Genomic DNA, 16,761 nt, shown 5'->3' with positions numbered 1-16,761 from the left:
CACATAAGGAGATTGATATCAGATGGCATGCGATCAAAAGATTTTCAGAACGAATCTCTTCGTATGGTGTCGTTGTATGGTCATTAAGCTTATTCCGGAGATTTTGCTAACTGTTCAGTTCAGACAAACGATACAGAATAGAGTAACATAATTTCAGTTTGGCAACTCTAAAACTCATCTCAAAAACAAATGCCGGATCGGGCTTCGATGATGCGTTCAGTACGATAAATTTCAATCCAATCTCGACATTTCTGTATCAACCAGTTCTGTTATGCACATATGTAACAGTGTCACTCTTATCATTATGTGTGACACCGAGCAACTGATAGTGCGCAGTGTGAATCACCTGCACGCTCCATCAACAACTACACCTTCATAGCAGTCACCAAATCGGTGCATCAAGGTGAAGTCTGGTTTTTGGTTGTGCTTCGTCAACTTTTGGCGAGATGGATTTACACCAGCGATAATCATTTATCTAATCGGAAATGTCGATAAATTGATACCGTTGGCCAATGTCTTCCAGTTTGTTCCAAATAATAATTAAAATTTGAGTCAGTTTTAACGACGGCGTCTCGCTAGGTGGTAACAGTTGTGCAAATATTTGAGAAGATGTTGACTCAATTTACTGGTAATTTGTCGTGCACTGTTGAGGCGGGGCAAATATTCGTCATTGGTGCAAGACCCATCGACGATGCTGAAAGGTGATGGATAGATATCAATAACACTAATTAGTTGATTTCGTTAAAATAAATCGTTTGGAACTGCTTCACAGAGTAAACATCAACTTCCAATCGGGAAAGTCTGATGAAGCGGACATCATTCTACACTTGTCGATTCGATTCCATGATGATATAATTGTGCGAAACTCCAAGCTCGGTGGCAGCTGGGGTGGTGAAGAACGTGACGAGAACTTGAATGAACTGACTGCTCCGAACCCTACCACTCCAGGTTTGTACTCGAGAATTTCAAACCCTGAACGGATAATCTTCAACGTGGTTCCTCCAATGCGTAGGCGACGTATTTAAGCTCTACATTCTGATCGGCGATGATCGCTTCCATATTGCCATCAATGGGCATCCGTACTGTACCTATGGGTTCCGTGCAGCTTTGTCCGAAATTCGCAGTATAATGGTGGTCAAGGATGTCCAACAGATTGTGCAGGTGGACCATCGACAGGCGTTCCCCACGCCGTTTCCGGCTATTCAGTTTGATGAACCGTTCAACTCGTTCAGCAACGATGTACCGAAGCCGTTTTTGCCAGGTGAGTAGAATTGGTTGCTAGACATTCAATATACATACAATCTGTATAAAATATTGAAACTAGGGCAGGGGTTTTCAGACTTGTCATCAAATTCTAATGGTTCAAAGATAAGCTTGGTAGGGACCGCAAATTGAATCGCTCAAGTAGGGGAAAGTGGGGTAAGATGCCATTTTTCATATTTTCATCGTTTTAAATGATAAATCAGGCAAACATTTCTATAGATCATAAGTGCAGATGAGAGGCTCCTCTCATTCGATTATAACGTGCTTGTATTTATAAATTTTAATTGACTACTTGCGTCGGAATGTAGATTAAACCAAGGGTGTTTTCGATCATCTGGCAATCATTTGACTCATTTATCCATAACTCAGTTCAGAAGCATAATAGTGAAATGAGATGTTCGGCAAACTTGTAGATAAGTGTTTTTCTCACAATTATCACCAAGGACGCCATATCCTAACTCTCATGTATGCGGCGTGACAGCGCTAGTACCGTAATCCGGGGTAAAATTGATCAGAATTTCCGATCTTTCTTGAATAATTCTCTTGTTAAAGCAAACGTTACATGTTTTATATTTTTAAAACAAGTTCTGGCCCTCTGAGTATGTGTTAAGCTTCTCGGAAAACTATTGTAAAACTTTCAAACATGTTTAAATTGGCTTTTTAATCTAATTTTTGATTTTGTTGATTTGGGGTAACATTGATCATGTCAGTGATCAATGTTCGTTTGTGTTGAAAATACCCTTACTTACTAAATTCGAGGTCGCTGATTTCGAATATGTTGTCCAAATTCCTACAAGTTATGTACTTTTTAAGTTATTTAAAGAATAAAATCCTCTAAACTGCGAATGACGCCTAAAGGTATGCAATAGCTTAAGAAATTTAACGACTTCTTTCAAAAATCGTATATTTTATTGAAAAAGCGCACTTTCATAAAAGTTTCATTTATTTATTCCAACTCCTGGATATCATATGAAAGTAATACAGTGATTTCGAACCTCATATTGTATCTAGTATTCATGCCAAGCATGAATGTTTGACAATGTATCTCATTCTGTTACGAAACACAGTTTTGAAAAAATAGATTTATTTCAATGTTTATGTAATTCAATTTTCATGAATTACATGTCATTTGATAGCTAAATAATAGCAGATTACGATATACCATTCGAAAGCAGAAACCGATTCACTGTAAAATGCTTGTTTGTACATTTCATGAGGTCGGTCAAGCCGATCAATGTTACCCCGCTGATCAATGATACCCCGTATTACGGTACCATCTACTCATACTAAACGATCGAAAAATCCGATCGTTTAGTATGAGTAGGTAGTACTAACACTTTTACGCCGTAAACATAAGAGTTTGAATATGGCATCTTTGGTGATAATTGTAGGAAAAACAATAATCTACAAGTTTGTCGAACATCACATTTTAATATTAGGTTTCTGAACTGAGTTATCGACAAATGAGTCAAATGATTGCCAGATGATCGAAAACATCCTTGGATTAAACAATCCATTTTCGATCTACACATCACAAATTGGCAAAATTCCACTGCACTGCATCGTAATTATTTAAAGAGAATCGGAACAAAAAGAGCCTCTCTTTTACAGATTGGACCTTTAGATATGTTTGTTGTCAATTAGCCTCATTTATTTAGGCTTGCAAAGTGGCTACAGAAACTAGACAATATTTGCTTGGTATTTCAGCAAAACATATCACTGAACTAAGGGGCTGTCCATTAATTACGTAAGGGAATTTTTACGTATGACAACCCAATTTTTTTTGTATGACGCGTAAGATTTCTCAAACCCACCCCCCTCCCATAAACCCTTACGTAATTAATGGACAGCCCCTAATGCATTTTCGTCGATTTTTAGCCATTTTAAAAACTGGTTCCTAAAACGGATGTGGTGCAAAAAAGCCATCTGCCATGGGGTAAGATGCTACTTCATGAAAAACTTTGAAAAATACGTCCATGATTTTTCGGGCATTTTCGACTCCTTCCCCCCCTCAGTCCAGCTTTTTCGTATATGGGTCATTCCATATAAAGTGACCGAGAAAATGTGAAAACTTGCATTCGACCATCACGGATTTGAACCAAATTTGGTTGAAATATTTGTTTAGATGGAAAAAGAAAAAATCCAAATTCTGGTGCCGATCGGATCACCCCTCAGCCCGTGGCAGCACTCCTCGTTTTGGCCGATATGAAAATTATCCTCTCGTTCTTTTATTTTTATCATTGAAACGATTGCACATACACATTTGCGACCTTCGGCTTGTTTGAAGGAAATCGTTCAGTGAATCCAGAAAAAATATTATTTTTTTGATACAGTGTTGCCAAATATCATATTTTTCAATATTAAAACTAAAAATCGATTTTTCTCAAAATACGTATATTTTGATTTTAAAAATTTTAATTCCATCGTGTTTATCAGACGTTTTCCGATCGAAAAAGCTTAACTCCCCAAGGTAATTTGCGTCGTTCCTGAGATATAGCGTTTTTATGAAAAAAATATTCATTTTTTTAATAAAAAGTATCATATAAAATCAGGTGCAGTTTATAAATTTCACAAAAAAAATGTTTGATGCCATATAAAACGTTTTGTGCTGATTTGAACTATAAAAAGTATAATAAGGATTTAAAAAATGGGACAGTGTTGCCAGTTCATCAATTTTGAGTCTATCATAATGGACTAGCATAACCTGCTGAACTAAAAAATGTATCTATTGAGATCATCAATTCCAAACAAATTTCATATATTTTAACATTATCTGAACTGAAGTGCTGCTAAATATGTAATATTTATTGTAGAAATCTTAATTTTATGAGATCTTTAGTATAAAATCTAATTAACAGGACAAAAGTATTTTTTTTTCATTTAGATTTAGTGCATTTGGCATCGTCGACGTAAAATATATTCAGGAAAACATTTGATGGCTGTATTTATAAGCAACATAATGAAAATGTCATTTCTATAAAACTACATTCAATGACCCACAGCTAATTTCAGAAGCTGAACCTGAAAATATGGAGCATGATAAAATATGAAGTATGATATCCTTTGGAATTAGATAATATTAGATACTACGCATCGTCGCGCAACTGGTAGCTCAACTCTTCAGTATTTTTGATTAATTTTTACGGCAGTGTTGCCAAGTATGCTAGTATTCCGCGGAAACGCAAACAATAGGTGCAGGGATGCTTAGTATTGCGTTTACTCTTACTGTGAATGCATCACCCCTATGAGGGGAACGCAGAATAATAGATCATATCCTTTATTGTCCCGGGCAGAGAAGTGAAGAACAGTGTTGAGTATTGTGATGTCTATTGATGTGATTACATATGGTATGAGTTTTTGTTTGTTCTTCGTGGCGATGAATGAACTACTAAAATTTCTAAGTGAAATGGATTAGTGGCGTTTGCTCCCTAGAGGAGTGGTAACTACTATTATCAGGCTTTTTAAGCATGGAAAAGAGATCGGATGTACGCGAAAGTTAATTCCGATAAATCAAATCGATTGTTCGATCAACTATAGGTGACTCCCAGAACGACAATGTATCGTATCATATTAAGGATCGGTATATTCGCCTCACTCCATTCATATTCACTCCTCTTTGCTGAATTGAATCGAGAAAGATGCAGCAAACGGATAGTCGTGATCAAACACGCAACCCCATCACCATACCAGTAGGAAGCCATGCGCAAGTGGCTTGACATGGATATTCGTTGCCGTTCGTCACAGTTTGGATCGCAAGCGAATGAATGGATGGCGAATGGTAAAGAATGCTGGTGAGTGATCGAAACTAAAGCGACAATCGTTCGCTGCGACCAATCACGGAGTAACAATCATGAATTGTGTTCTATGCTCTATGCTGATACTCATGCAGTGTTGCCAAATATGCTCGATATGTATAAAAAAACAGAAATCATTTGTTTTTATTTGGTGTTATCTATTTACGGAAGCTTTCGTGTAAATTAGATGTTTACAATAAAAATGACATGTATGGCAACACTTTCATCTACAACATTGTTGAAATGAATAAAATGACAATTGAAATGAATTTCTCAATAGATACATTTTATGTTTTAACAATTTATCCTCATAAACCTATTTTTTATTGCTAACTGTCAATTATCGGATCATTTTGTCAGATAGGACCATAAACAAGAAAACACAGACAAACAGACGTAACATTGGCGAAATTTCCATCGACCACGGTTTTACCGATTTTTTTAAACCTTCATAGTTGTAGTTTCCACAACCAGAGGTGCACGCATAGTTTTTCTATGCGTTTGACGTTTCACACTAGTGCCTTCTGTTGACGATATTGCATAATGCAGTGTATCGTGAAACATTTGCACCAGGTGATGGTAGTATGAACTAGGCGATGGTTTTTCACGATAATTGTTCTAGGTGTTACGTCTGTTTGTTTGTGAAGATGTGCATTGTTTTTATCTTGCTCACACATCCTTCAACACACATGATGCGATTTTTCAGAATAAACTGTACATTGTCCAAGGTTAGCTTTCATGATATAATAAAAAAAAGGTAAACTGGCAACACTGTTACATTTTTTAATCATTTTTATACTCGATATTGTTCGAATCAGCACAAAACGTCTTTATATGGTATCGAACAATGTTTTTTTTACGAAATTTATAAACTGCAACTGATTTTATATGGTACTTTATATGAAAAAAAATGAATATTTTTTCTTAAAAACGCTATATTCCATGAATGACGCAAATTACCTTGGGGAGTTAAGCTTTTTCGATCGAAAAACGTCTGATAAACACGATGGAATCAACATTTTTAAAATCAAAATAGAGTAAGGTGGGGCAAAAGTTCGACCCTAGTTGAAAATTCAATTTTTCTCAAAAAATCGAGGCAGATAAAAATAAATGAATACCGTGTGGTGATTCTACCATCCATCAGCTGAAATTTTGCTGAACAAAGTTACGCCAAATGTCTTTTCAATTTTGAGTTACAACACTTTTTGTATGTGTGTGTCTTATTCGAACTCTTGCCCCACCACTGGGGCAAAAGTTCGAATCTTGTGTTTGTGGAGTTTTGCTAACCGTAGCACACTATTTTGATACTTTGGTATTAGGAATATCTAAAACCAATTAATATTTGATGTTGGAACTGGAATACACTTTAAAGTTCGATCTGGATTTTACCCAAATCAGGTTCAAATTTACTACACCAAAAATTAGTAGTTTTCCGCCAAATACAGATAAAACAACATTTTTTTTTTCAACTTTGATCGAATTTTCTCACTAATTCCATCATTTTTAGAGATAATATGTACATTTTGCCGAATTTTAGGTTTTTACCTAAAGTTGCTACATGACTCGAACTCTTGCCCCACAATTCGAACTTTTGCCCCACTATGTGTAAAATATGACTTCCAAATCATTTTTGAAAAAGTTATACATGCTAAAGCTTCTTCGAAATATACCTAGTTACGCCCCAAAATAAAATATTGAATTCGATTTCATTATAATTCCATTCCATGCGTTGAAAGGATCATCGCATATTACATTTTTTTGGATCAAAAACCAACATTTTGTCATAACTTTTCGAAATATTGATTAACTTTCATAATTTTTGAAGTGAAAGACTCTTTTTCAAAAAGGCTTCGAACAACCTTGACACCCGAAAGTAATAATTTGAATTGAGCTCGAAAACTTCAAAAGAAACTTTTGCCCCACTCGAACTTTTGCCCCACTTTACTCTATACATATTTTGAGAAAAATCGATTTTAAGTTTTGAAATTGTAAAATATGATATCTGGCAACACTGTATCAAAAAAATATTTTTTCTGGATTCCCTGAACGATTTCCTTCAAAAAAGCCGAAGGTCGCAAATGTGTATGTGCAATCGTTTCAATGATAAAAACAAAAGAACGAGAGGATAATTTTCATATCGGTCAAAACGAGGGGTGCTGCCACGGACCGAGGGGTGATCCGATCGGCACCAAAATTTGGATTTTTTTCTTTTCCATCTAAACAAATGTTTCAGCCAAATTTGGTTCAAATCCGTGATTGTCGATTGCTAGCGGTCGGTCACTTGGCGCGGAATGACCCATATTCAATACATGGAATGTCACCTCCTCCCCGCTAAACGATGGTCGTCATAATTTGAATATCCCCCAACATGGATAGTAGGGTGGTCCACAGTATGAAAAACAAAAAAAATGGAAAATGCCAAGTCTTACCTCATGAATCGGTTGTTTTGGACTCCCAGAAGCTACGTTCAAAATTTGAGCAAAATCGATTAAGCCTAAGAGGGCGCTCAAAGTAGGTACTTAAAGTTTATACATATGTGAAAATGTGGCTGAATGTATGCAAAAATTTTAAGTTTTCGTTGTTTGCCCCTGGGTGGCGCTATAAGCGTTTAATGATAAAACCCTTTGGTATTATTGTAGGTGACTATACTTACTTGGGTAGTCACCTAAAATAATACCAAAGGGTTTTATTATTAAACGATTACAACGCCGCTTAGCGGCAAAATCGAAAACTTCAAAATTCTGCATACATTTGGCCACCTTTTCCCATACAAACTTCAAGCACTTTGAGCGCCCTCTTAGGCTTAATCGATTTTGCTAAAATTTTGAACGTAGCTTCTGGGAGTCCAAAACAACCGATTCATGAGGTAAGACATGGCATTTAAAAAAAAAAAGTTTTTCATATAAGTGTGGGCCACACTAATGGATAGCGTAGACATCAACAACCATGCGCCTCCATGTGGTTCTGAATCTCCTTAGAAACACATGGCTGGTAATAAAATCACCAGAGAACCTTAAATGCAAGGACGAAAAACTGGAAGTTGCCAATTTTCATTGCGAAATCAAAAGATGTTTTATGCAAATATATATTGACACCATTCACCTATATGCACATAGTAATGATCAAATCAATACATTTAGGATATATTTTATGAATTGGGAAAATTTTACACATCTTTGCATTTTGGTCTTTGTTTCCCTAATTTGATTTGAATTGTGAAATTTTTACTTGCTTGGAATGACGAAAAAAGGTTGCACGGCACCAAAATATGATTTGAGGTTTCTTCTCAGCTCCGTATTGCGGTCAAGAAAAAACTACTACATCGCCGTTATGAGGGTTGCATCTTTTCCGTCCGTTTCCATTGAGATTTTCGGCTTATCACTGACTCTAAAACAGGATTGACGCAATTCTCCAACGGTCGAGGGCTGAGAGAGGATGGTTGGTTGCATGTCTACATTAGAGACTAACAGAGACCTGTGCCTCCATCACAGAAAATTGGGAGTTATTAGTAGTATGGTAAAGGCCAGATGATACGTTTGGAAACTTCTGGGAAACGTTATCTATCAGGTATTCTTACGAATTTCTTCAGAAATTTTTCCCATTGTTCCTCCGGCAGGTCAGACAGTAATTCCTCCGGAAGGTCTATCAGGACTTCGCTAGGAATTCTTTTAGGAGTTCTTTATGAGTTCGCCAAAAAATCTTCCAGCAATATCACCAGAAATTCTACACAACTCTCTAATAACTCCAAGTATTTCTCAAGAAGTTCTTCCAATGATTTATCCAAGGCCTTATTCATGCTTCTCCTCAAGGGTTTCTCCAGGGTTTTTTTTCCAAAATCTGATGTTTCTGTAGGAACTTCTCCGCAGATTCTTTCAGGAATTTCTCCGAACATTTCTTTAAAGTTCTCTTCTTTATTTTATCTAAGGATTTCTCCAACGATTTATCTTAGTACTTCTTCAGTAATTTATTAGGACTGCACCACAAATTGCTCAAGGATATCCTCTGCAATATCTGTAATTCATGCAAGAAATTTGCAGGAATTACCTCAAGTATGCCTCTAGAAATTTTTGATGAACTCTTCCAGGAATTCTTCTAACAATCTTCAAGATTGTTTCCATGAATTCACCGAAGGAATCCTTTTGCAGAAATTCTTCTAGGAAACCTTCAAACACTTCTTCACAAAATCTTACAATGATTTCTGCGGGATTTCTTTGAATGTTTAATCCGGGAATTTTCAAGGATTCCTCCAAACAATCTTCCAATGAACCCCCCCAGAAAGACTTTAAAGAACTCTTCTAAGAATTTCTCCAAGTATTTTTACTGAGATTCATCCAGAAGTTCTTTTGCACTTCTTCAGGAACTTTTCCAAAAATTATACCAAGGATTCCTCCAGGAATTACTCCAATAACTTCTCCAAGTGTTTCTTCAAGAGTTCTCCCACTAAGAATTTTTCCGTAATTCCTAAATACTCGCTATCACTTGTAGTTGTTAGTGGGCACAAATACGAGTGCCGAAATAGAGATGGGTTTGTGGCTTAGTTTGTTAAAGCGCTGGTCTAGTGAATACGGAGATGTGGGTTCGAATCCCATCAGAAGGTTTTTCACAAATTTCATCTCTCAATTTGTCAATTAGCAACATTTCGTACCTTCTTATTACAAGTTTTTCCAGTATATTTCTAAATACATCTTCAAAAAATTGCCTAGAAGAATCTGTGAACGTACTTCTGAGAAAACCCTAGAATGAAATTCTTGAGAAACCGTTGGAAAAATACTTGTAGTGATCAGTGGAAGAATCGCTGGAAGTACGAAAAAATATTTAAGGAGTTCCTTTTTTGAAGTATAGCTTGAAAAAATATTTGAAGAAATTTTTGTAATATTTTTTGCAGGAATTTGTAAAATGGTTTTTGAAGAAATCCTTGGAATATTACATGATTCAGAGGAGAAATTTTTGGAGGAATTTTTTTATTAATTTTGATAAATTCGTGGGTGAATTATAAGACAAGCCCTTGAACGATTTCCTGGTAGAATTGTCTGGAATGTCTGGATAAATTCTTTAAAGTTCTTTGAAAAAAAGATGGACGAAAGCTTAAAGATTTCTTGGGGATTTTGAAAAAAAAATCTTGGAAGGATTTACAAAATAATCTTTGAATGAATTCCCATTCGCCCAACCTCCAAGTGACCTTTCAGGTCGATTTTCGGACCAGCTGTCGGACCAGCCTTCGGCAACAGGCCGAAGCCCATTCGCCCAACCCCCAAGTGACCTTTCAGGTCGGTTTCGGGCCAGCGTCAAGCCAGCCTTCGGCCATACGTCGGAGCCCCTTCGCCCAACCGTCAAGTGGCCATCCCGGTCGGTTGTGTACGAGTGCAGGTAGTTCCCCGAGCCCCCACGTCATTTCGGGTGCTACACACGGTGCAGGTGAATAATCTTTGAATGAATTTTGCTTGAAATCCTTGAAAGAACTACCAAACATTTGATTGATAAAATGTCTTGAGAAACCCCTAGATGAATTTCTGTCGAAATACTGAGAAGAATTCTTGGAAGAATTGCAAGAAATTCTTGGAAAAAAAACGGTGGAAATTTTCGGATGAGTCCCTGGAAGTATTTTTGGACAAAGTCTTTAAATAATTATCGAACATTCAATTGAGAGAATTGTTAAAAAAAAACCATACAAGAATTACTGCAGATTGTTATTGAAAACAGCATTCTCAGAGAAATCCTTGGAAGAAGTATTGGAAAAATCCTCGGATATTTTTCTTGAGGATTCCCGGAAAGAATAGAGAATGTGCTTTCAGATGGGACAAAAAAATATGTGACCCGGCGATGGAACCGAGCATAATAAGCGGATTCAGAAGAATAAAGAATTATAGAAGAAATTCAATTTCTGGAGAACTTCTTTGAAGAATTTCTGGAGGAGTACTTTAAAGAATTCCTAAGAGAATCTAGGAAGTATGTATGGAGCAATTCTTGGAAGAATTGCGTGAGATATATGGAAAAGATTTCTCGAGACATCCTGAAATGCAAATTTTGGACTAGGCCTTTCAAGAATTACCGGAGGAATTCATAATATTTTTCAGTATTTCTTGGAAATGTTTGGGAAGCATTTCTAAAAAAGTTATTTAAAGAAAATCTGGAGAAATTCTTCAAAGAATTCTAGGAAAGATCCTTTGAAGAGTTCTGAATATTTTTTTCAAATAAAGCTTTAACCTTTCTTTTGCTGCAGCTCGCTGACGTAGTGTACAGTTTGGGTCAAAACTGACCCTAATGCCAAAGGAGGGTTTAGAAGCCATTAGATCAACCATCACGCGGTGGCTACTACTATCAGTACCACGCTGATGATGTGTTCAGTAAGCGAATATGCCTGAAAAAATAATTCGAATAATGCCGGAGGAATCTAAAGACGGGTTCTTGAGAGAGCATTTGGAAGAATTTCTTGGGGAGTCCTCAGAATAAATCCTGGAGAAACCCGTTCAAGCATGTCCGTACAGCTGTTTTTTGGTCAAAATAATTTTTCATTCAAATGTTCATAATTTTTTTATACGTCAATCAAAAACGCTGAAATTTTGACCAATCATGAATCGTATATTAACCCTAAAAGGGATACCTGGGGTCCATTGGACCCCAGGCGCCTTTCAGAGCTCGTCTTTGATGGAACACACTCAGCGAGGTGACAAAACTGAGGCCATGAAGGTATCCCTTTTAGGGTTAAAGCTACATTGGTAAAATTTTGAGCGAGATCGAATAAGTTTTCTGAAAGTTATAGAACTTTTAGAAAAACTTATAATATTTTTGAACACATTTTTAAAACATTATATCTCAGTATGTATTCGATAAAACTTTTTCTTTTTTTTTGTTTGTTACAGCTGATACCTAAGGCTTTGAGGTTTTATATTCACTACAAAAAATATGAAAAATATGATTATGTAGTTGACGGTTTTTAAAAATTTACTATATTTTGCACGTATAATCTGCCAAACGTTTTTCACCAATAAAAGTGCATTAACTGAACGAAAAATACATAGGACTTACTCTTCATATGTAGTTTAGTAGGTCCTGTATAAAAATATTACATTAATAGAGTTTCAAAACGTTGAAAACGTTGGCTTTTTTATTGGTCAAAATATGATAAATTTCCAAATGACACTCTGGAAATATACAGATTTTTCATATTTTTTGCAGTGAATATAAAACCGCAAATGAAGCTGCATATGAAATCCTTAGGTATAAGCTGTATCAGAAAAAATTGAAAAAGTTTCATCGAGTACATATTGAGATATAATGTTTTAAAAATGTGTTCAAATATCTTATAGGTTTACTAAAAGTTCTATAATTTTCGATCTCGCTCAAAATTTTACTAATGGAGCTTCAATAAATGGTTCATGATTGATTAAAATTTCAGCGTATTTGATTGATGTATAAAAAGTTATGATCATTTGAATGAAAAATTATTTTAACCAAAAAATTGCTGTACGGACAATTGTTCGATACACTGTAGAATCTGTGAAGAATTCCTGGAAGAACCCTTGAAAGAATTCTCGGATGGATTCTTGAAAAAAAAAAAATCTTGTGGAATTCTTGGACAAAATCTTGGAGGAATTTTACCAATAGTACAGTAAATTCAGAATTCGTAAAATAATTCTTAGAAGATTTTCTGAAGGTACATTGTACATTGAATGAGAAATTAAAAAATCTCTTTAAAATGATAAGGCTTTCAGACACTGTTCAGCAATTATTTAACAATGTGCGAATCATCGTATCTGCAACGCATAAATAACTTGTTTTTCGATGCCAGTTTCTTCGTGCACTGAATTTGTAGTTGATTAACACTTTTCTTAAAAATGCCATTTTTTTATTCACAGGACACGTCATCATAATAACCGCCATTCCGTTCGGAAACCCACGTGGTCGGTTCATCATCCGTTTCATGGAAAACGGAACCAAGCGCCAAGCACTGCACTTCAATCCTCGCTTCGACCCGCAGTATCAAGTTGTTCGAAACTCGCACACTGAAACACTTGAGTAAGTTCCCTTTTTCCTTCATCAGATAACAAGCTTTTCACAACTATTCACGATTTATTAATCACTGCAGATTCCGTCGCGAGGAGGAAACCAGCGGAGGATTCCCGTTCGTGCTGGATCAGCAGTTCAAGTTTGCAATCGGTCTGACCGAGAGTGAGTTCAAATTTGCCGTCAATGGTAGCTATTTCGAGTCGTATGCCTACCGTAACGTTAATCAACTGGACATTTTAAACGGATTCAAAGTGCAGTGCATCAATGGCATGCAGCTCGAGATCACCAACGTGGACCACATGAATATGGGGGTGCCGGACTGCGAGGGATTTGAAAGCTATTCCCATCCGGAAGTGGAAATTTTCTAATTCATTGCCCATTGTGAGATGAGTAATAAAAACTGAAAGATGCAGGTACTTACCAGTAGTTTGTTGAAGTATAATTCTTCGAAATCCAAATTCTAGGATGCTGTGTGTCCTCGTCGGTAGTCTAGAACGAACTGAGACGCCTTGTATTACATTTATTTTGGCAACTGAAACCATATATTGATTTTTATTATGCTTCATGCGTAGCTACGCGCCAGAATGTCTGGACGGAGGAAATAAAATCTGCATTGTCATGTGCGCTAGTTTGAGAAATAAACGGCAGATTGTTCAAGTGGTTGGTCTTGGCTATATTCTGCTGATGCATAACGACAATTTTGGATTGTTTTGAATGAAATATGTAATTATTATCTAAGGACTGTATCGGAAATTAACTATAAACGTTCACAATTGCCTGAAAAATAATCTGTTCGAAATAAACAAAACTTTATTTTTGGAGATACTATATAAATCTCTTAAATAAAGAATGGCAGTTCTAATTTTCAAAAAATAATCATTGAACTTGGACTTTTATCTCAAAGATTGCACACATGTTTTTTAAAATTTTGGACACCTCCTAAAAATTTAAAATTGCGAATACTGTGGGAAAATATTCAATTTTTTCTCTTATTTTTGCGCAAATATATTCTTCTCCAGAATGCTCATGATATAGGAAAATTATTTTTATCAAGAAAAATTCCCTCCGGAGTTTAGGGCAATTCTTAAAAATGAAAAAGGCCATTTTTCGAGGAACTCTTTTTTTATGCGTCTTCAAAGAACGATTACGCAAATAAAAAATACATAAAGTTGAAAATTTGCATTTTTTTCGATTGGGTATGTATTTAAATCTATTGAAGAGGTAGTTTTTCCAGAGAACGGAATTTTATAACCTCTAAAGATATTTAAAACAGACCGTCAAAGTTCGACCAAAAAGTAGGTGTTTTTTGGGATAGTCCATATTCTTAATGTTGGAGGTTTTTCTATCCAAAATAATAATTTTAAAAGTCTGTTTTAAGTGATATGTATTGTGTACATAACTGCTAGTAATAATCATTATTTTCCAGATAGGGTATCGCGCTACTTAGGCGGTGGCTTCTATATTCGTCTGTTTTCCACTATAACTCAGACAATTTTGAACCAATTGACTTGAAATGTTGTACACGGGTAGATACTATACCTATCTCACTGCATTCCAAAAATTGTGTGAATTGGTTCAAATTTGACTGAGTTACAGTGGAAAACAGACGAAAATAGAAGCCACCGCCCAAGTAGCGCGATTCCCTATTTCCCCGTAGAAATTTTTTTCGCAACAAAAATTTGAAACACTAAAAAAAATTAAAAATAATGCAGTTTGTACAGATTGTTATTTTGTGTGGTATACTCATAGAACCATATTTTCAATAATACTAAACATTTTCCAAATTTCTTCAAGCTGTTCTAAACTTAACTATATTGTGAATATTTCATAGAAGAACCGGAATGAAAAGACCAACCGTGCGTCGAGATAGAGCATTTTGAATGTTTATAGTTAATTTCCGATACAGTCCTTATTTTTAATAGTTATTTATGGAACGAGTTACAAAATAATGTTTTTAACAGCATGAGCCATATATTTATCAAATAAGTCATATATTTATCCGAGTGCTATAAACGACGAGTGCTGAAAAAAATCGAGATTTGCAACGAGTTGCATACAATATTTTTCGCATTGAAAAAAAAAATCACAGTAATATGATCATTTACATCAGTATCAGATACGAAATTTTAATCAAGCAAGCCGTGCTGTAACCGTCACAGTTATCAAGGCACTTGTCGTGGAAATACATCTTTACAGATTAAGCAATTGTATTATGATTCATAATGCAACCGGAATAAGTTGCATTGTGAACCATAATGCAATTGACTTAACGTGCACCGCAAATATATGAATGAAGCATGATCGATGGGATTTGAATTACCTTATCACAGACAAACAGATGTCTCACTTAATTCACTTCCCATCGTTTCCTTTTTTAACGGATTATTCAAATATTCCATAGTTCGCAAAGCACGCTCATGGCGCACGCATCGTTTTTACTCCTGTTTGACGTTTGCTCACTACCGCCATCTACTCAGTGCACAGTGGGAAAAATTGACCCAAAAAACGGATCTTTTAACGCCGCTAGTTTCGGTACGTGAAGTTGACCATTTCTGACGTAAAAAATACGAGAAATCGATTGGTGCTAAATTCATTCACCGCACGGCACGGGAAGTGGTCCATTCTGCCCCATTTTGCCCTTTTTTCATACAAGAAGAGAATCAAAATGTACTTTCAAACAACAAGCACGACTGTAGATCGTTGAAAATAGCTGCAGGTGTAATAAAAGGTTCATAGCAATCATAAAAATACATGAAGGATCCTTTCAGATGCTTATTTTGCCCCATATGCCCCAACAACTGCTGGAAATTCACACTTTTACCTAATTATAAATGGATTTTTAATGTTATAGATTTGAAGTTGATTTTTTTGGCATAAACATTAAGCGCTAAATCTATTATCACCAGAATCATCTTCAGGAGTTGTTCAATTTGCCCCATTTTGCCCTATTTTCTTTTTCTATGAGGTTTAAAATGTATTTATAAGAAACAGATACTGCTAAAGAACGTTAACATTAGTTTTAGGTGCTATTGGCAACTCACAGTAATCATGCGCGTATATGAAAGATCTTTTTCCTATTTTACCCTACATGCCCCAAAAAGTGCTGGATAATATATTTTGTATGGTTTTGAAATGTCACTGAACATGAATGAGATCATTTTTGATATATACGAATGCGGTTTATCGATTAATAATAGAATCATTCTCAGAATGGTACAAACAGCTGTCCATTTTACCCCAATTTGCCCTGCTTTTTTATGCAATGAATTATAAGCTATTAAATAAAAATAATTTAATTTTGAAATTAATTTCCCATATTTTCATTGGTGCTGAAACCGATGTAATCGAAAATGCAGTCATACATATATATGACTTTTTCTATAATTTTGGCTTTTCATGGGGAATCAAGGGTATGATAAGCATTTTATAAAATGTTTCAAATATGAACACAACTGATTAAATAGGCCATCTTAAAGTACCAATATGTATATATTAAAGATGTTATATTTAATAAATTTTGAGCAATTTTTGACACATATTAAGATTAATGCTTATTATGCTCTCTATTCCCCACCAAAAGCAAGAATTAGAAAAAAGTCATATATTTTACCTGTCCCTTTGATTATATTGGTCTCAGTACCAAAAGCCGAATAATTCAGACATAAGCAAACACGAGAAATCAATTTATTCATGAGAC

At 35.5% G+C, this 16,761-nt stretch overlaps 2 protein-coding genes across 3 annotated transcripts in view; one reads left to right on the top strand and one right to left on the bottom strand.

Moving 5' to 3' along the window:
* Positions 1-16,761, bottom strand: part of LOC109431480 (inhibin beta chain-like) — a 51,332-nt gene that overhangs the window by 13,974 nt on the left and 20,597 nt on the right. Inside the window, exon 1 of one of the 2 annotated variants that reach the window (XM_062845735.1) lies at positions 13,486-13,579. The exons of the other annotated variant lie outside the window; for it this stretch is intronic. The gene's annotated coding sequence lies outside the window, so the exon portion shown is untranslated. Of the gene's footprint in view, positions 1-13,485; positions 13,580-16,761 lie in introns of those variants that run through there. 2 annotated transcript variants of the gene reach the window in all.
* LOC109415571 (galectin-4) lies at positions 320-13,480 on the top strand. Its single transcript, XM_019689455.3, has 5 exons — positions 320-701; positions 773-948; positions 1,013-1,261; positions 12,914-13,073; positions 13,144-13,480. The coding sequence occupies exons 1-5, from the start codon at positions 610-612 to the stop codon at positions 13,430-13,432; spliced, it is 966 nt and encodes a 321-aa protein (XP_019545000.3). The 5' UTR covers positions 320-609; the 3' UTR covers positions 13,433-13,480.

This window comes from Aedes albopictus, chromosome 1, assembly GCF_035046485.1.
Source record: "Aedes albopictus strain Foshan chromosome 1, AalbF5, whole genome shotgun sequence".
Lineage (NCBI taxonomy): Eukaryota > Metazoa > Arthropoda > Insecta > Diptera > Culicidae > Aedes > Aedes albopictus.
The sequence above is the reverse complement of the archived record's forward strand: the minus strand, read 5'-3'. Positions and strand labels throughout refer to the sequence as shown.